Raw genomic sequence first — 19,054 nt, 5'->3', positions numbered from 1 at the left:
ATAATATATCCCACCCCTTGACAGGTGCCAATGTAACAAGATGAGCAATGTTATTCACTTCACCTGTCAGTGGTTTTAATGTTACGTCTGATTGGTGTACATTCCATATTCACAGTATACCCAGAGTCATAAGTAGTGACACGTTGTAACTGTTGGACTTCCTACATAGGTATATTTTTGAGCACAAGGGCACACAAAGGATTATGGTCATCAATAACTGCACTTTGAACGATGACGCAGCCTACTCCGTTGCTGCAGGGGACGAGAAGTGCACGACAGAACTGTTTGTCAAAGGTAACTTGTTTTTCTTGTAATTTACAGTACATCACTTCTAGTCATCATCTAGTCACAACTGGCAATGCACCAATCAATCAATTTGTCACTGTCCCTGCATATGTTAACAGAAGCAGATACACAGACAATAACTCATTAACAATATTTGATATCCCTCAACTTGTAGAATTACCTGTGAAAATAACGAAACAAATTGAACCTGTGAAGACTACGGTGAATGAGAGGATTGAGTTGGAGTGTGAGGTGTCAGAGGAGGGAGCCCAAGTCAAATGGTATGTTTAGCAGGGATGCATTTATTAAAGATGCAACTTATTGCCTTGTGTATTGCGTGTGATCTGTAAAACGTTTATTTCCAGGATGAAAAATGGCGTTGAGGTTCCGACAGGGGTGCGCTCCAGATACCGTGTGAAGTGTGAGGGGACCAAACACTACCTGGTCATCGATGATGCCACCAAGGAGGACACTGGAGTGTACTCTATTATGGCCACTGGCGGCACGTCTGAAGCCCGTGTACAGGTTGACTGTATGTAAAGCCTTCCCCTTTCTCTTATTCCTCCACTAGCTTTTTGAGGTATTACTGTTCTCGGTCAGACAATAGTTTATTTATTCCCCAATGCTGTTGCACTGATCAATAACCATTAACTACATTACTGCTGGCATCCAGCAAGCACTCGGTTATGTTGCCACAGGTCAACTGCAACAAAGCACCGTGTATTTATTTAGGCTGTTATGTTTATTTATAATTGTATACATGCATTTTATTCACACTACATTTGTTTTTCTTTCTAGTCATTTAATTTTTTTTATTAATATTGTATAATTTAATTTGCCCTATTTTATGTTAAATATTGTCTTAAAGTATTGTCTTTACATGGGCTCAATGGACCAGTCCAAATTATTTTTTTGTACATGAATGTATTTGGTAAATAAACAGACTGTGATTGTGAATCATTGATCCTACGGACAGTCTCCCTTTTCAATTAACCCTTCTATTATTTCTTCTTTAATCTCAGTGAAACCACTGAAGATCTTACAGGACTTGCAGGATGTCACGGTCATGTTGGGCCAGCCGCTGAAGTTGCACTGTGAGATCTACCCAGGGAATGTTCCCGGACGCTGGTACAGGAATGGACAGCTGATCCAGCCCAATGACCGCATCAGCATCCTGCACAGAGCCAAGTAAACACTTTCTCTGGATTTCTGTTCATGAGAAGGAACTCCTTGTTCAATGGTGTATTACTGTACAAAAGTATGCTTGACTGTGTTATCACCTCTAGAGTGGGTTACCTGAATTACGCCTTTTTATGTAAACTAATATATCTTTGTTTTCCTTATCCGATGCCTATACCGATACCCAAGCTCTTTCAACAAGCCACTAATGTTCTACTGTTTTTACAGGAACCATCGGCTTGAAATTGAGACCACGTCCCTTCACGATTCGGGGGATTACACCTTTGTACCCGAGGGATACTCACAGAGCCTATCTGCTAAAATTCACATCATTGGTACGTTAGTGTGAATTTAAATTGTATTTTTAAAAAACATCAAAAATGTGGTTGGGTCCCTTCAACGTCAAATTCGCTTCTTGTAGATCCTCCGAGGGTACACTTGGAAAGTTTGAACTTCCCAGACAATATGGTGACCATTGTGGCTGGAAACAAATTACGCTTAGAGATCCCAATCAGTGGAGAACCAGCACCCAGGGTGGTGTGGATGAAAGGGGAGAGAGTGAGTGGCTTCGTTCATTAGTCCATTTAACGCCAGACATGGCATTCACAAACAATATTAATTTAATTCTGTCCCCCTCTTTGTCTCAGGTCATTCTTGACTCAGGACACCGTGTTCGTGCTGAAACATATGGCGACCAAACCAGCCTGACTATTGAGGTCACAGAGAGGGAAGACACAGGGAACTACAAGATTGTTCTTCAGAATGAGGCTGGAGAGGCCACAGCCACTATCAAAGTCAAGGTTGTAGGTAAGAGGCAACTTTCTTTTTGTGAAATGACCCCACAAAAATAGTCAGTCAGAATAATTTGGCTCAAATTCAAACTAACACAAACTCATGGTGTCTGTAGACATCCCAGACCCCCCGGATGCACCCTTGGTCCCAGTAATAGGCGGTGATTGGTGCTCTATGACTTGGGAGCCTCCGCTCTATGACGGTGGCTCATCAATATTAGGTAAGTACACGTAATGTATGGAAGAAAAATGTCAAAAGTGTAAATATATGACAGGGGTTCAATGGCATGCTTTGTGAAAAACCTTTGCAGGCTACTTTGTTGAGAGGAAAAAGAAACAGAGTTCCCGGTGGATGAGGCTAAACTTCGACCTGATCAAGGAGGCATCATTCGAGCCCAAAAAGATGATTGAAGGAGTGCCATATGAAGTGCGGGTCTTTGCTGTTAATGCCATTGGTGTCTCCAAACCCAGCGAGCCGTCCAAAGCCTTTGTTCCCCTTGGTGAGTGCCTCTCATTACGCCCTGGGTTTCCACACACGGCCTCCAAACTGGAATTGTTATACCAAATCATTCATCCTTACTTAAGACAACACAACAATTATTCAGCATTGTTTCATAATAATGGCCAAATATTACAGGGTGAACCTCTGCTAGTGTTTATGGGGTGGGTCCGTGATGGTGTCCTGCCCTTGGTATCCCCGGCGCAGCTGTTCCTCCCTATACCCCACTATCCCAAGCATTCTGACTGTGACCTCCACTGGACACGCAAGAGCTTTAGAGGATATTAAATATGTCTTTATAATGGCTGCCAAATCATCTCTGGATTAGAGGTTTAAGAGATCAGGCCTGGCATAGGGTTCAATAGGAGTTAAGTATGATTCACAATATAAGAATAGACAGTAAGACCTGGCTCTAATGAGATCTGATGAGCAGACTGATGGCATACCAGCCAGTGAGAAAGGCGCCCTATTCACTTGCTCATGACTCACCGTTGTCGCCTTATATTAGAGGAATCAGAAATCTATTCTCTCTCTCCTTTCTCACCTTTGGTGGGAAACATATACACATTTTGATCTCTCAAACTGACATTTCCATTCAGCTGTTACCAGTGAACCCACCATGCTGGTGGTTGATGACGTCACCGACACCACAGTGACCATGAAGTGGCGCCCTCCCGATACCATCGGAGCCGCAGGTCTGGACGGATACCGGGTGGAATACTGCATAGAAGGATGTAAGACATGTCCGATTGTCATACCGCCCGCGCTATTTGTCCTGAATGTTCATCTGCCACCGAGCAAGGAATATAAATAGTCATTGTAATAGAAAAGCACACCATGGATTGCGTTCGTCCATTGCATCAACCACATTTCCCCCCCAGCAGAATTTAATTTGTCTGTTTCTCCACAGCTGACGAATGGATAGTATCCAATAATGAGCTGACAGAGAAAACAAGATACACTATCACTGGTCTCCCTCCAATGTCCAAGATTTTAGTCCGGGTCACAGCCTTCAATGCTGCTGGGCCTAGCACTCCACGGACCATTCAGCACTCCATCCTCGTCAAAGAAGTTATTGGTAATACTTTCTAATGCTCTCAAGGTGTTTCAACTGTGTGCTTGGTAAAACAGGCTGTGCCACATACTGTAGCTGTACCTTAAACAATAGATGCGCGTAAGTTATGAAGTAGAGTATAATCATCACTACATGTTACACCTGAATTTCTCCATGGGGATTAATAAGATGTAATTTTATCTATGTTATGAATGATACCTAAAACAATCTACTTTACAACACACTCTTTGAATTGTCATCACCAGAACCACCCAAGATCCGAATCCCCCGGCATTTGAAGCAGACATACACTAGAAAAGTTGGAGAAGCTGTCAACCTTGTGGTGCCATTTTTGGTAATGCAAACACCTACTTCACGTAGAGGAGATGTTGATCATCGATGTTTTACTGACTAACGTTGCTCACCCTGTTTTTGTTTTAGGGTAAGCCCAGGCCTAAAGTAGGCTGGCTGAAAGACGGGAAGCCCATAGAACCCACCCACGTCAGCATCCGCAACACAGACTGCGACAGCATCATCTTCATTCGTAAAGCAGAACGCAGCCACTCTGGAAAGTATGAGATGACGGTCCAGGTGGAGAACCATGTAGACACAGCCATAATCGATATCCAAATCGTAGGTAAGGCACGGTTCTTTCTTCTAACATGACTACTACTCCAAACAGTAATGATGAAAAAGACAAATGTGTCTGCCACGTCTATATTTCTTTTAAAACAACTAAAATGCTTAAATGACCGTTAGACTTGCCCGGGCCGCCCCAGGCTGTGAAAATCGAGGAGGTGTGGGGAGAAAACGTGGCTCTGGACTGGAGCCCTCCGAAAGACAACGGCAACGCCCCTATCATGGGCTACACCATTCAGAAAGCAGACAAGAAAACCATGGTAGGTGACTGACTTCACCGCCTTCATGGCATCGCAAACCAGCACACATTGAACATTCTGACCGAGTCTGACCCCGGCAGGAATGGTACACGTGCATTGAGCACTACCACCGCACATGTATCACCATCACAGAGCTGGTGGTGGGCAACGAGTACTTCTTCCGCATCTACTCAGAAAACATGTGTGGCCTGAGCGAATGTGCCACTCAAACCAAGGACAGCGCCCTCATCGTCAAAGAAGGTATGGCCCGGCTGTGAACAGATTCCTCTGATTATTTACAGAGAGCGGGTCGTGTATTTGATGTATTAATGTTTCTTGTTCCCCCCCTGTTCCTGCCTTTCCTATCCACTTACATTTCTAATTTCTTGACGTTCACCGCTGGTTTTTTTCCCCCCTTTACCGACTGACCAAAATGGCCACCTGGCCTTTGGCTAACACAGGTTTTATCATCCCCAACCGTGCTGTCAATCTATGAAATTCTTCTGAGTGGGAACCTCTCCAAGCTTTTGGAGACAGTTCAAACTCTACAAGAATCAAGACTACAGCTGTCATTTTACATTTTTTATTATTGTCCAGTATAGTGACTTTTTTTTACAGTTTTTACATGAAAGGTACTGTCAGTGATGTTTTCCACCCTAAATTTGGGCCTCGATCATTCAGACTACGTTAGTCATTTCAAATCTTTCATCAAAATAATACAATGTTAACGGTTTTAGTGGAGCTGTATTTTGGTTAATGTTTCATCTATTTGACTATTGGTTTTCTTACTTACCTAAGATGTTTCCTGGAAGTGATCTTTTCTACCTTAAAAATTTGGGCCTAGATGTTTCAGATTCACATTCATAAGTCGCAGGCTTTGGGTGGCAGATATACCGCAATTACGGGAGCAGATATGACTGACAGCTCTTTCGAGGACGGTTTGAATTTCCTATGAAGATGATGAATTTAAAAAACAATATTGTCTTTCCCTCACCACATAGGGAAACCCCTACATGATACAGCTCAGCGCCGCTATCATGTCCAACCCCATTCCTTTACCCTTCCCTCCGCAGGCCTGCAAATGAAATCGCCCGAGTACATCGATCATGACTTCAAGGAGGCACCCAAGTTCACACAGCCGCTCATCAACACGTTTGCGATCGCGGGCTACAACGCCACCCTCAACTGCAGCATCCGCGCCAACCCAAGGGTAAGTTGAGTTGCAAAACATCAGGTGAAAACGATCCAGTGGATCTACTCACCATACTTGGGTAATTGTAGAGCTAACAATATTTAAATAGAATCTTTAAGTTGCTCCCAAAACACAAAGCTATTTATAGAAAAGTAAAAAGATTATTGTATTCATTCAATTTGCTATTCACTATTTTACATAGCTTTTTCTTTTCAAACGGAACATTTTAAGAATTTGGTGCATAAGTGCATCTTATTTATTCAGGTGAACTGAGTAAACAGAATACAATGTCATAATAAAATTTCACTCCAATGTAATTGGTGATTTTCGCTCTGGAAAAAATGTTTTAATGTTTGTTTGCCCGACTCCAGCCGAAAGTGATGTGGATGAAGAATAAGATAACCATCATCGATGACCCGCGCTACCGCATGTTTAGCAACCAAGGGGTGTGCACTCTGGAGATCAGGAAGCCAAATCCCTACGACGGGGGTCTGTACGCCTGTAAGGCTATCAATGACCTGGGAGAGGCCCAGGTGGAGTGCAGGTTGGAGGTCAAAGGTCAGTGTGCGCAGCGAAGCAACAAGGTGCGGCACTTTACTGGCTCTCCGTCAGATCCGGGTCCGGTTTCACAAAGCTGTTCTTTGCTCGGATGCTCACATTCCTCTTGAAACGAGAGTCTCTTCTTTCAGGAACGTAACCCCCCAACCCTCTAAGGATTCGTGCTTAGCGTGTCTTGTGGCTTTAAAAGAAAAGTCCCTTTCTGTGCGTAGAAAGACAGGGGCTTTGGCTACAAGCGCTTTAGGAAAGCGTCCTCTGTGAGATACCGCAGCGTACTTGAGTTGTGTGTTGAGCATACTGTGTATGCGCTGACACGTAAGTATCAGAACGCCATTTCTAAAACATACATAGCTTTAATATGACATGGTGACATAATAATCCACTCATTTGCGTGAAGTGCAGATAATATCCGATGACATCTGTTACTGAATCCCGTAGAATGTTAGCCTCCAAATTCACCTCTCACATATCTATCCAGTCCAATCCATCACAATCATCCCGCTCATCATCACCACACACCGCCTCGACACACAGTCTATAACAGTCACAACTCCAGAGGCATGAGTCTACGCAGCTGCCGATGTTTCCATTTTCTGTGAATTATTTTTCCCGCCTTAAACTTTTCTCCAACTCCACAGATCCCAGCGCCCCCGCCCCCCCACCCCATAGTTTAACTCCTCATGTAAAAGAGTTCAGTAATCACTCAACAGTTTTCTTTCTACTTCCTGGAACACGCACACATGTAACTTCATGTAAACATTTGGTTAACCCCTCTTCTCTTCTCTCTCCCCCAGTCCAAACTCAGGAATTGTGAATGTATGTTCTCATTCAAGGTAAGCTTTCATATGGTTTTGACATATGAAGCTTATGTCATTCATTCTGCATTTTTCGGTGGCCGCTAACCTTGCATATATCAATGATGGGATTGCGGCATTTTTGTTTTTATTTTCTTTGTGAGCGTACACCAAGCACCCCTAAAACAGAGCTCTGGGATGAATATTTGGAATCAGGCTTTGCATATCCTATAGCAATATATTTCTGCATGGCAGCTGGTTCAGCATCGGAATGAGCCATGTCGATCTAAAATGTTTTCCTTTACTCTCCACCTGCATGACGACAGCAAATGAAAATTAAAATGTTATCTTTTTTGTTATTCTTGGTGTGAGTTTACTTTTTGTGTGACCTATGGCACCCTGATTAAAAAAAAAAATTAAAAGGCTATTTCTCATGTATTGTGCGCAAGTTTATGACGCATGGTAGCTTTGCAAATGGTCATGCCTAGAAGTGAGGGCAGTGTCTGTGAAAAGCAATGGGATCACATTTGTTGCTATATTGATATGGTTACGTACGTGCTTTACTCATGGCAGGAAATAGTATAATAGAATTAAAGGGTATGTACTGCTTGTTGTGTACGAATAGCTTGCTTCAGCACTTCAGACGCACACCTACTGTACTTCTCAGTCGTTGCAATAAACCAGGCCTGGGACACTAGACCATTCAAGGTTGACCTGTGCATCTTGCAGATGGGTTATACTGACCCTCTCTCCTCTCTCTCTTCTTATTCTACACCTACTTCTTCTCAGGGGTCTTTGCCTGACCGCCTGTTACTCATTCAGCCCTTTCCCCTCCCCACCCTTTCCTTTCCTCTTCCTTCCCTCTCTCCCTGCTCACTGACATCACGCGTCCCGTCCGGTGTCACCCCAACACTGTTTGAGACCGTCTGTCTCTCCCCCCAGGAGGCTTCACCTTCTTTGAGCTCATGCAACGTGGAGTCCCCCTACACCTGATTGATAAGTACATGAACGAGACGAAGACGGTCGAGCCGGAGAAGTAAATCGGACTGAGTGCGACTAGGCAGCTCGTCTACCCGGACGCCCGCTGCGACCGGTGACCCTCGTCCTCCCCGCACATCGGCGGCGGGAGGATCTTCCAATGCCGAGGGGTGGCGAGACAAAAGAACAGATGAAAGTGTTTGTGCATGTGTTGGTGTATGTGTGTGTAGGTGGGCGGGAGGGGTGGGCAGTTGGGGGGATGTCCTCGTCTGTTGTGTGGCATGCTGTGTGCGGGCTGGGGCTAGTTACCGTAGAACAGTCAATTCATCATCTTGGTCACTCTTTGCTATTTAAAACGGCTCTGTCTCAGTTCAGATGCATGTCGGCGGTGTTTTGGCTCCAGATGTAAAACTGCAATGTATGTAAAAACAAAAGCATGTGTAAAGAAAATGGCATAAAGAGCAACACTCACCTACATTATTGATATTGTTTTCTTTCTTGGGAGTGCTGGTTGGAAGTTATACCTTTTTCTGGGGTCTGAAAGGAAAAAGGGAATGTCTGTCAATGTAGTTTTATGCAACGCGATTCCCGGGATTTGCATAACTTCAAAATGCGCTATAGCAATAATGAAAACTGGTAGGACTATGCTGGGCAGAATAAGGTGTTGACCCTTATAATGCTATACAACTGATTAATTTGGGGTCATTTTTTTCTCGTAAAAATAAAAGCCGTAAAAGGCTTTTTACGGCTATGAGGCTCGCTTCACGCGGCATGTCTGCCTGCCATATCCTGCATGAAACCCATTTCACTTTTTTCGGTTCATGTTCAAGCAACCTGCCGGATCATGTGCGCATGCATTTGCCTTTGTAATTATGATACACGGAATAATAAACAACAATTTATTGTACTGTTCTTGTAACGAGTATTATTGTTCATTTGTTCATATTTATTTTTTGGATTCAAGAATATTAAGAGAAATGTTGTAACCGCAGTCATCCGCTTTATGCAATTTTCACATTATTATTATTTTTACATTCGTTTGTTTCGGACAGGATTCTGCTGACGTCACCCGACAGCCGACGACGTCAGGCAGAAACCCGTGTCAGGGCTGAGCTAGCCTTTTAACCGGCGACGAGACGTGGGGACAAATCGGTTGGAAGAAATCGAATCTCAAGGCCAAATCTCCCGGCCGAAAACGTGCGATTTGTTTATAATGTCAGACCCCGCGATGCTGCGCTCACATCTCCGGCGATAAGGCCTTCGGCGCCGGTGATTCGCGGTGCGTCTACGTTCCCCCCGTACATTTGAATTTCCCGGCGGGGCGCGCGGCGTTCCCTTCCGGACTCGCGCTTCCTGCCTGACACGCAACTCGGTCGGAGGGGAAAGGGAGACGCGCCACCCACGTCTCCGTTCCGCCGTGGAAAGCGAATGCTCTTGTGGGGCTTTCTATTCGATACGAAAGCGCCGGGGGGGTAGGGGGTTAGGGGTCGGGCTGTAGGGGGGGGGAAACACACCGGCGGGACTTTGTCGAGCGGGGGAGGCCGCGGACAAGCAGCATGCCCCATTTGCTTTGGCCGGAGCCGCTGTCAGCCGCGCAACTCAGGCGGCTCGCGGAGCACAAGTACAGCGCCTCCGGCCGATCCCTGCTGGAGCCCCCGTGCCAGGTCTACTGGAACTGGCTGGTCCAGCAGATCCCGACGTGGGTCGCGCCCAACGCGCTGACCGTCGTCGGGCTGCTGGTGAACGTCCTCTCCACGGTGGTGCTGGTGTGCTGCTGTCCCACCGCCACGGAGGAGGTGAGTGATAGCCGCGACCTTGGATGGAGTTTGTTGTTGTTGTTGTTGTTGTTGTTGTTGTTTTTATGGCTGACCGTTCGGATACACACGTTACACATCTCAAAGCCCTTACCGCTCGACAGGGACTAAAGTATAGTACTATAGTGGGACTATATTGTTTGCCCGTGGTCCAGTTGCTTAACGTGGAAATGCTGTTGGTCTCCATCTGGAGGAAACAGGTCAGTTAATTTAGGAAGCGAGCGCGAGCTGTTTTGCAATGTCGTTGGCCACGTGATCACTCAACAGGTTTTGGGATTGAATGTGTTATTGTTATTATCATCATTATCATTATTATCGTTATTAACAATACATGTCGTGTTGTTCATTTGGTTCGGGTTTGTTCGTTTCTTTTTTTTCGATTCAAGATTTGAATTGGTCACGCGCAGTCATACACGCGCATCCGTGTTTTTGAAACGTTCGCATGCACTGTGCAAAACGAAGGAAGAGGATGGGAAGAGACAGAAAGCTATACAAGAAAAGTACAAAATGTAACCCCCCCCCCCCAAAAAAAAAACAAGACACATGAGCAAAATGTATCCACGGATCAAAATAGATCCAGTGGTGTAGTGGCAGGCCTGGCTGGAGGCCCTGTAACCTTTGTGTGTATTGAAGTGTTCCCTAATTCACGGCTTGTAACGAGCAGCTCAGTTTTGATACACAGCCATGGTGTTTGCTTGGATGATTGGGTGTTATCAGGATCATACGTGCGCCCTGCCCCGAATCGATGTAAACTTTGACACTGACACAAAGTCCGGAATGTATGCCGTGTGCAACCCTGCTCTTTCGGGTTCGACCGGTTCATTCTGTGCCTAGTTTATCATGCACTTGATGACGGTGGATTTACGATATGCTATGGCCGACCTTTTCCCAAAACTGTGCTCCATGAGATAACACCAATAAAGTAGTAGAGCACAACTGGACTCTCAGTCCACTTTTTCCACACTGGTGCATGTGGCATTTTTGGGACAACGGGTCCCATGTAAGAGCCGAGCCTTTGATTAGAAAAGCAGGGACTCTGAAATTGCTATGACTGCGGGGTATTGCTGTTCTCTTCTAAACCACATACACACACACACACACACACACACACACACACACACACACACACACACACACACACACACACACAGTAGTAGTCAGCACCCTGTGTTGACTGTCTCTCTGTATCCGAGAACTCCAGATGGATTTTTGCACCCTCCTCCTGAGAAAGAAATGTGGGTCAGAGGGGATTCTCTCCCCCCCACCCCCCCGACACAAATGACATGCAAACGTAATTAAGTAAGCGTGTCCACATAAACGCAAACTTAGACACACACATATCCAGAATGTGTGTTTGAGGAACCTCAAATCTGGACATAGACTTTAAACACCGATCAGCCACAAGATTAAAACCACCACTAATAATCACTAATATTGTGAGCCTCCCCGTTATGCTGCCAAAACAGCTGTGACCCGTGGAGACATGAACTCCACAAGACCTCTGAAGGTGTCCTGTGGTATGTGGCACCAAGACGTTAGCAGCAGATCCTTTAAGTCCTGTAAGTTGGAGGTGGGTCCCCCATGGATCGGGCTTGTTGTTCCAGCACATCCCTTCTTCCACTGTTCCATGGTCCAGTTCTTACGCTCCCCTGCCCATTGTAGGCGCTTTTGGCGATGGACAGGGGTCAGCATGGGCACTCTGACCGGTCTGTGGCTACGCAGCCCCATACGCAGCAAGCTGTGATGCACTGTGTGTTCTGACACCTTTCTATCATAGCAACATTAACTTTTTCAGCAACTTGTGCTGCAGCAGCTCTTCTGTTTGATCGGACCAGACGGGATAGCCTTCACTCCCCACGCACATCAATGAGCTCATGGGCACCTATGACTCTGTTGCTGGTTCACCGGTTGTCCTTCCTTTGATCACTTTTGGTAGGTACTATCCACTGCATACCGGGAACACAAGACCTGTTGTTTTGGAGATGACCCAGTCGTCTAACCATCACAATTTGGCCCTTGTCAAAGTCGCTGAACTGACTGTTCACTTGCTGCATAATATATCCCACCCCTTGACAGGTGCCATTAGAATGAGATGTGCAATGTTATTGCCTTCGCCTGTCAGTGGTTTTAATTTTGCGACTGATCGGTGTATTTGCGGGAGTAAAATAAGATTATGAGAAAATTCTAGAAAATCAAGAAAATTCCGTGTTCCATCAGTGGTAAATGGATGCTTGGGTATTTACTAATTTGTTTGGAGATGTGTGTGGTGGACGTGGTTGAGTCGACTCTATTGAAAGCATCGTGAGTGGACTAGCCCGAGTAATAAATACAATAAATAATAATCAACATCATTCATTTCATTAACATGTAGTGGCATTTATAGGACATCCAATAATGATCCCTTATCAAGCTTTATTAATAGAGTTATATTTTAGATGAAACTACCCTTGGAATACCCTGAAAAGTCTGGATCATTTGGGCTTGGGATGTTCATTACTCCATAAATTAATTGCTTTAAAGGGATTTATTTCTCAAAATTGCCTCATAACAGCTCTGCAGGTGCAGAACTAGACACTGCTGAGGTGTAAATAAAGAAGCTGGCTCATGAGTCATAATGAGAAACGATGAAAACAAATCAATGTGGGCACCCCTCATGTATATGTTGCTCATAGCTGCTGGCGATCTTTAACGGCATCCCCAAATCTCCCAGGGTCCAGCATGGGCCTTCGTTCTGAGCGCGCTGGGCCTGTTCATCTACCAGTCTTTGGACGCCATCGACGGGAAGCAGGCCCGGAGGACCAACAGCAGCTCGGCGCTGGGGGAGCTCTTCGACCATGGCTGCGATGCCGTCTCCACAGGTGCTGTGCGACTTAACCCTGTTAACGTCTGTTTCAGGTACAATGTCCTGGAAAAGTATTTGCCCCCCTTCGTGATTTACCCTCCATTGTCACGTCACTTGTCACACTGAATGTTTTCGGATCTTTAGGCAAAATGTAATAGTGGACAAAGGGAACCTGAGTACTTTTAATAAATGTATTATTTCATTTATTTGATGAGATATACAGTATATCAAACACCCATTTTCACCAATGTGAAAAGTAATTCCCCCTTGAACTGAAAAACTGGCCGCAGCACCTTAAGCAGCAATGCTTCCGATAATTAGATTTTATCCCACTCCATTCACAATGAGCATTTATGACTTTGTATCTTACTGTCCTTGTATTTTAAGGTTCAAGTTCAAGTTCAAGAGATTATTTGTCATGACACCCGGTGATTAGGCACAATAAGCTCTAAAAATACTAAAAAATACCAAAATGTGCATAATCGACACAAGGTGCTCCAAATATAACCAAAATATTGACCAAAAGTAATTGGCTGATGCATCAATTGGAAACCTAATAGTTGCTGTCCTAGTTGAGAATAGCAGATAACGCATCATTTAACTTTATTTATTTATTTTTTTACTTTATCTCTCCCCGTGCAGTCTTTGTTGCCGTGGGAACCTGCATATCGTGCGGGATAGGGATTTTCCCCGACTGGATCTTCTTCTGCGGTTTCATCGGGATGTTCATGTTCTTCTGTGCCCACTGGCAGACCTACGTCTCCGGGACGCTGCGCTTTGGCCTGTGAGTTCACGTCCGGCACTCCAGGACCTTCCGCGGCGGACGGCGAGTGTCCGGTCAAACCGGTCACGTTCAGTGGCGTTTTTGATTTCAAGTCGACTCGACGTAATGACGCCGGTGCTGTGTGGCCTTTTCTGCACAGGGTGGATGTGACGGAGGTGCAGTTTGCCATCATAATCATGTATCTGATGACGGCTTTCGGTGGCGTGAGCCTTTGGCAGTCGACGGTATGAGCACAAGAACGAATGTTTGTTGTTGTAGTATGTTGAACAGAAAAAGCCAGAAACGCTTCCTGTACCATTAAGGCCTGTGTTCAAACCTCCCTCCCCTCCCTTGTGGATGTGTTATACTGAGATGCTGTCATTGTCTGAACCAACCCTCTAGTGTTCTCTTGTAGTCATTAAATAGAATTTGTGTTTCACTTTCACTCTGCTGCCTTTGGAGGCTTGACTAAACGTCACATAGGAGAAGTGAGAAGGTAAATATTATGGATAGCATCACCATGGCAACGGGTCATCTATTGGACATGATCTGGCTTAAAAAGCTGATGATGTCACCTGCATTTTTAACTGAATTTTTTTTATTTTATTTTATTTTATTTTATTTTATTTTATTTATTTTTTTGCCTTGTCCTCCCATCGTGCTCGGCATGCTCGAAGCTTTCACTTAAAAGTGCCGTTGTTGTTTTGCAAGCTCACGGAGCGCTGCGTCATGTTCATTCTGATGTTAATGTGTTTCCGTAAGCTGCCTGTCCTTGGGCTGAAGCTGTACGTCTTCCCCATCATGGGCATCATCGGAGGGGCTCTCTACTCCTGTTATAACTACTTCCATGTGATTCTACACGGGGGCGCCGGAAAAAACGGCTCGACGGTGGCCGTAAGTCAGAACACACAGCCCCCCCCCAGATTTGCCCACCCTGCTCTACATAGTGATACGGTGGCTCATGAACTATCTCACTGTGCTGTGCAGGACACCAGCGTGCTGAGCCCCGGGCTGCACATCGGCCTCATCCTCACGCTCGCCTTCATCATCTTCAAGAAGTCGCCCAGCCAACTGTTGGAGCACCACCCCTGCCTCTACCTCCTGGCCTTCGGCATGGTCATCGCCAAGATCTCCAACAAGCTGGTGGTGGGTTTGCCAGCTCTTAGGCCGCCTTCACGCTATCAGCACTCGCCTCCCTGGTAGCCGTCGTAGAGCTTGGTGTCCAGACGTCACATCGGCCATTTAAAAAATATGCCGGAGGAAACACGAAAGTTCCACTCCGGCATCTTGTAGTACTAGGACTTTTACCGTGACATTTTTCCATGACATTTTTCCATGAACATTTTACCGTGAAACCATGACTGGATGAGTCTAAAGGTTCCTTTAATTATTGTTTGCAAAGAATGCACACATTTATAAATGCACACAATTTACTGGTATAAAAACTGATTTATTTGTGGCGTTAATAATATCATGACATGACTTAGTTTTTCAATTAGCTTTTCTTATATAGGGTATTTGCGAATCATTATAAAGTCTGACAAAGTAATCCTCATCAATTCAGCAAAAATGCTGCCTTAAGGCCTTAAATTATATTAAAGTGTGAAATTCAGTTTTGATCAGGGTTCTCACCAGGTCCTTGAAGGGTTTGAATTTTGTCCTCAGAAATTTAAGTTCTGGAATACCTTGGTAGATGACAATGTGATGAAAAAAAATTATATATTAAAAAATAATATATATATATATATACACTACTCACAAAAAGTTAGGGATACTGTGTGTGTGTGTGTGTGTGTGTGTGTGTGTGTGTGTGTGTGTGTGTGTGTGTGTGTGTGTGTGTGTGTGTGTGTGTGTGTGTGTGTGTGTGTGTGTGTGTGTGTAATGTATATCAGACAATGAGATTAAGATTATATTTTAACTTGAATTTCATTTTGTAATACCAGAATGAACCCTGTTAAAGAAATGTAATTTATGGTAAAAATTATACGGATGGAGGTTTTGCATGTATATCCCAAATTTACACCGGCATCAAAAGCACGTGGAGAAACACTGAAAACAGAGTTTACCTTTTAACGCTCTTGACGTCTCTCCGCTCGACAGGTGGCTCACATGACCAAGAGTGAGCTGTACCTTCCCGACACGGCCTTCATCGGGCCCGGCCTCCTCTTCCTCAACCAGTATTTCAACAGCTTCATCGACGAGCACATCGTCCTCTGGATCGCCCTGGTCAGTTTTTACAGAAACCCAGGGTGTTTTGGGTGGAAGTCACTTATAACCGGTGCAACCACTCCCATGACTGGAAATGAGTAGTTATTTTTATTATTTCGGACATGTGGGAGGACCTTTTCAAGAGTCTGTAAGGATTCTGTTTAGGCCTTACTATCCAGGCATTAAGGTATTATTTAAATATATGAGAATCAATCACTCTGGTCAAATTCCATCTCATTTTACATCATTAAGATAAGATAACGGTGTATTAATCAGAGGGTTCCGATGGTTTAACTTGCTGTGTCTGCTAGGCACTGCTATCACGTGGGAAGGAGGAGAGGAAAATAAACTATTGAAACTTAGTTGTTACAAATGTTTAATAAAGAGGGTTTTTTCTTTTGAATGCTGCTATTATTGCTTTTTTTATGTGGACCTATTATGCTCCTTTTAACACATGTTAATATAGGTCTCTGAGGTCCCCAAGACATGTTTTTGAATTTATTTTGCTGAAAATACCACTCAGATTTTGCATTCAAGCCATTGCGACGTGCCTCTAAACCCGGCCTGTTCCGAAACGGGACGTTTCAGTGCGTGTAGCTCTAATTGTGAATGAGCAGCCAAGCCCCTAGTTCTGAGCCAATGGGGGTTTGAGCACAAGGTGGGTGACTTCTGTGAGCCAATGGGGTTTGAGCACAAGGTGGGTGACTTCTGTGAGCCAATGGGGTTTGAGCTTTACTTACGGGTCCCATTGCATTTAGTCCATAAACTTTCACCTCATCAGTCCACCAAAAATGTGTTTCTGAACAAATTTGAAATAAGCAATCCAGTTGCTGAATCTTCACTCATATTAGATTAGGCCTCATTTAAAAGTTCATTCCAACAATAAAATAAATACATCGACAATAAAAGCACCGTTTTTATTGGTTTTGTTTGGAGAAATGCACAGCGGCTCGGATGGAGCAGATGACCGTATAAAGGAATCCGTGACGAGCTGATGTCAGCTTGTGCTGAAAGTAGTAGTAGTAGTAGTAGTTCAGAAGCCTGAGCGTTTGTTTACCTCATTATTTGACACTTTGGCCACATCTTATATGAACATCCCATATTGTAACATTATATATATATGACAGAAAATAAGGAAAAGCATAATAGGTCCCCTTTAAGTAAAACCTTTGAAAGGTTTAGCTGTAAAGTCGATATTTGAGCTTTTGAGAACAATTTTTACACATTTAATTGATTTTCCACAATACCTCTACTACTTCCAATTAAATGTACGTGAAACAATATTTCAAATGATTTTGAAATGAAAAATTCCCAGTGAAATACAATCTGAAGAACATGAAGGACGGAGCTGTTTGAGTCAAGCGTCATGTGGTTGAATTTGGCTCTGTTGCAGTTGAGTGAAACGTAATGAGTTTAAATTCCCTGATGGGTTCTCTCTCCAGGTCCTCTCTCTGCTGGACCTGACGCGCTACTGCACGGGCCTGTGCCTCCAGATCGCCGGGCACCTGCGCATCCACGTCTTCAGCATCACGACGGCGCCGGGCCGCGCCCAGCGCGACTGACGGCACGCCCGGCGGGAGAAGACGGCGGCGGGGGAGGCGCGAGTCCTCGCCCCGCTCCTGGAAGCAGAGTACGAGGGGGAAGGACCCCTGAGCCCAAGCCACAGCAGCCTTGACAAAGTGACGACCTCCAAGTGAAAAACTGTCTGGAACCGCGACGCGGAAAGTCCTGAAAGGTAGAACCAGGTGAAACCCCAAACCCAGCGACAGGATCTACACTGAACCAAAAAAAAAACTTCCAAAAATAAAACACGGACTGGATGAGCTTTGAGAAGCATGGATCCCATGAATGGTAAACGATGCAGATATTCGAGGGTGGGGCTTCCAGTCTCCATCTCAGCCAATCAGACGTGGGCACTGCAGTGTAGTCGTTAGGCTTCCAATTAAACTAGGCTTTCCATGATTTCTTGCTCGTTCAAGTCAACGACCAAAAAAGTTTTCTTCCAGTTGCTGCATTGGCTTTGGTCAATATCGAAGGGAATCCCCCCCCCCCCCCCCCGCAGTCGGATAAAATATGGTACGTTGCTGCGTCTAGTCCCGTATCGGAACCAAATCTGGTCGTTTTTATCTCAGCCTCTAACAAAAGGGCGGCGTTTCCTTTCGATATCGATCCAAACGTAAGCGCAGCAGCCACGGGAGAGTTTTCAAATCATCTTTGTTTTTCTTTTATTTATGAAACGAATCCAAACCCAGTCTAAAATGAACTCAATCAGGGCTTGAAAATAGAAAACAAATCAAACAGCAATGAACAAAATAAACCTTCGGACCTCAAGTGATTTCAGACGTTGTTGCGACGGAGGGGCGGCGCTGTGGCGAAGGGGCCCGTGTTTATCCCAGCTCCGCCCCGTCGCGGAGCCCGTGCCACCCGCTCTGCTTCCGTGTGTTCTTCTCCCTAAAGGGCTGATGGGAATTCTCTTTAGATTGTACAGAATTTCAACTGAAGACGCCTTAAATTGTTTTGTTTTAGTTCATGTTGGGGTTTTTTTGTTTCTTTTTGTGAATATTTAAAGAGGATGTACATGTTCTTTTTTTTGTTTGGTTTGTTTGTTTCGGTAGTTGCAGAACTCTTCTGTGGTGAAGTCATCTATTTATCACTGAAGTACGATGCGAGATGCAAACACTAATGACAATACGGTGATTGTCTTTTTTTTTTGTTCACTGTTCACACTAGGCATAATTATCCTTCTTTTATTCAAATGTTTACCTTGCATAAGGTGAATGTAGAGCCTTTGGTACTTAAAAAGAAAACCAGTTATTTGTTTGATTAGCATTTTCACAATTGTCGGATGGTTTAAACAGGAGTCGCTTTGTGATCTGGAGCTGGGATGTGACTATCCGTGTTAAGTTCTTGTTTTTATTCCAGGTTCACTAGGATTCAAAGGGATTTTTGCTATGGTTAGTTCCAATTGATTACTCTCCAAGTTGATTTTATTCTTTGTAGGGGGAGGGGCTCGCTAAAAGGATTATGCACATTGTATAAGTCCTATTAAAAAGACGATCTCCTCTTCATAAGCTACGATGGACTTCAGAACTATGCATTGAAAGGTACACGCTGATTTTAACATGTTGTCCAGTGAAACACCTTTCTACTAATACGTGTGTGAAGACATTGTAATAAAGAAATCCTTTTCATTCACTCTTGTCTCTCTGATCACCACGC

General features: G+C 44.5%; 2 protein-coding genes across 3 annotated transcripts in view; both read left to right on the top strand.

Annotated features, from left to right (window-relative positions):
- The window catches only part of mybpc1 (myosin binding protein C1), a 28,282-nt gene extending 19,167 nt beyond the window's left edge, over positions 1-9,115 (top strand). The window contains exons 15-33 of one of the 2 annotated variants that reach the window (XM_080022392.1): positions 170-294; positions 461-566; positions 651-817; positions 1,308-1,473; positions 1,693-1,799; positions 1,886-2,022; positions 2,112-2,271; positions 2,372-2,476; positions 2,567-2,755; positions 3,354-3,488; positions 3,665-3,832; positions 4,075-4,163; positions 4,250-4,445; positions 4,568-4,707; positions 4,788-4,947; positions 5,760-5,896; positions 6,250-6,436; positions 7,231-7,269; positions 8,173-9,115. In XM_080022392.1, the coding sequence (XP_079878518.1) occupies positions 170-294; positions 461-566; positions 651-817; positions 1,308-1,473; positions 1,693-1,799; positions 1,886-2,022; positions 2,112-2,271; positions 2,372-2,476; positions 2,567-2,755; positions 3,354-3,488; positions 3,665-3,832; positions 4,075-4,163; positions 4,250-4,445; positions 4,568-4,707; positions 4,788-4,947; positions 5,760-5,896; positions 6,250-6,436; positions 7,231-7,250 (2,494 nt within the window). In that variant the 3' untranslated portion in view covers positions 7,251-7,269; positions 8,173-9,115. The remainder of the gene's footprint in view (positions 1-169; positions 295-460; positions 567-650; positions 818-1,307; positions 1,474-1,692; positions 1,800-1,885; positions 2,023-2,111; positions 2,272-2,371; positions 2,477-2,566; positions 2,756-3,353; positions 3,489-3,664; positions 3,833-4,074; positions 4,164-4,249; positions 4,446-4,567; positions 4,708-4,787; positions 4,948-5,759; positions 5,897-6,249; positions 6,437-7,230; positions 7,270-8,172) is intronic. The other variant, XM_080022391.1, reaches the window with a different exon arrangement.
- A 608-nt stretch (positions 9,116-9,723) lies between these two features.
- Positions 9,724-19,030, top strand: chpt1 (choline phosphotransferase 1). Its single transcript, XM_080022427.1, has 8 exons — positions 9,724-10,004; positions 12,733-12,880; positions 13,507-13,648; positions 13,788-13,872; positions 14,390-14,521; positions 14,615-14,773; positions 15,728-15,853; positions 17,278-19,030. Exons 1-8 carry the CDS (start codon positions 9,765-9,767, stop codon positions 17,395-17,397), a joined length of 1,152 nt encoding a protein of 383 aa, XP_079878553.1. The 5' UTR covers positions 9,724-9,764; the 3' UTR covers positions 17,398-19,030.
- The last annotated feature ends 24 nt before the right edge of the window (positions 19,031-19,054 follow it).

The sequence above is a fragment of the Zeus faber genome (assembly GCF_960531495.2).
Source record: "Zeus faber genome assembly, chromosome: 21".
Classification (NCBI taxonomy): Eukaryota; Metazoa; Chordata; class Actinopteri; order Zeiformes; family Zeidae; genus Zeus; species Zeus faber.
The sequence above is the reverse complement of the archived record's forward strand: the minus strand, read 5'-3'. Positions and strand labels throughout refer to the sequence as shown.

Excerpts from the sequence above, each read along its gene's own strand:
- chpt1 (XM_080022427.1), top strand. The coding sequence starts at position 9,765 with ATGCCCCATTTGCTTTGGCCGGAGCCGCTGTCAGCCGCGCAACTCAGG. Across the intron at positions 10,005-12,732 it reads GTCCCACCGCCACGGAGGAG|GGTCCAGCATGGGCCTTCGT; the intron begins GTGAGTGATAGC and ends CAAATCTCCCAG. Across the intron at positions 12,881-13,506 it reads CTGCGATGCCGTCTCCACAG|TCTTTGTTGCCGTGGGAACC; the intron begins GTGCTGTGCGAC and ends CTCCCCGTGCAG.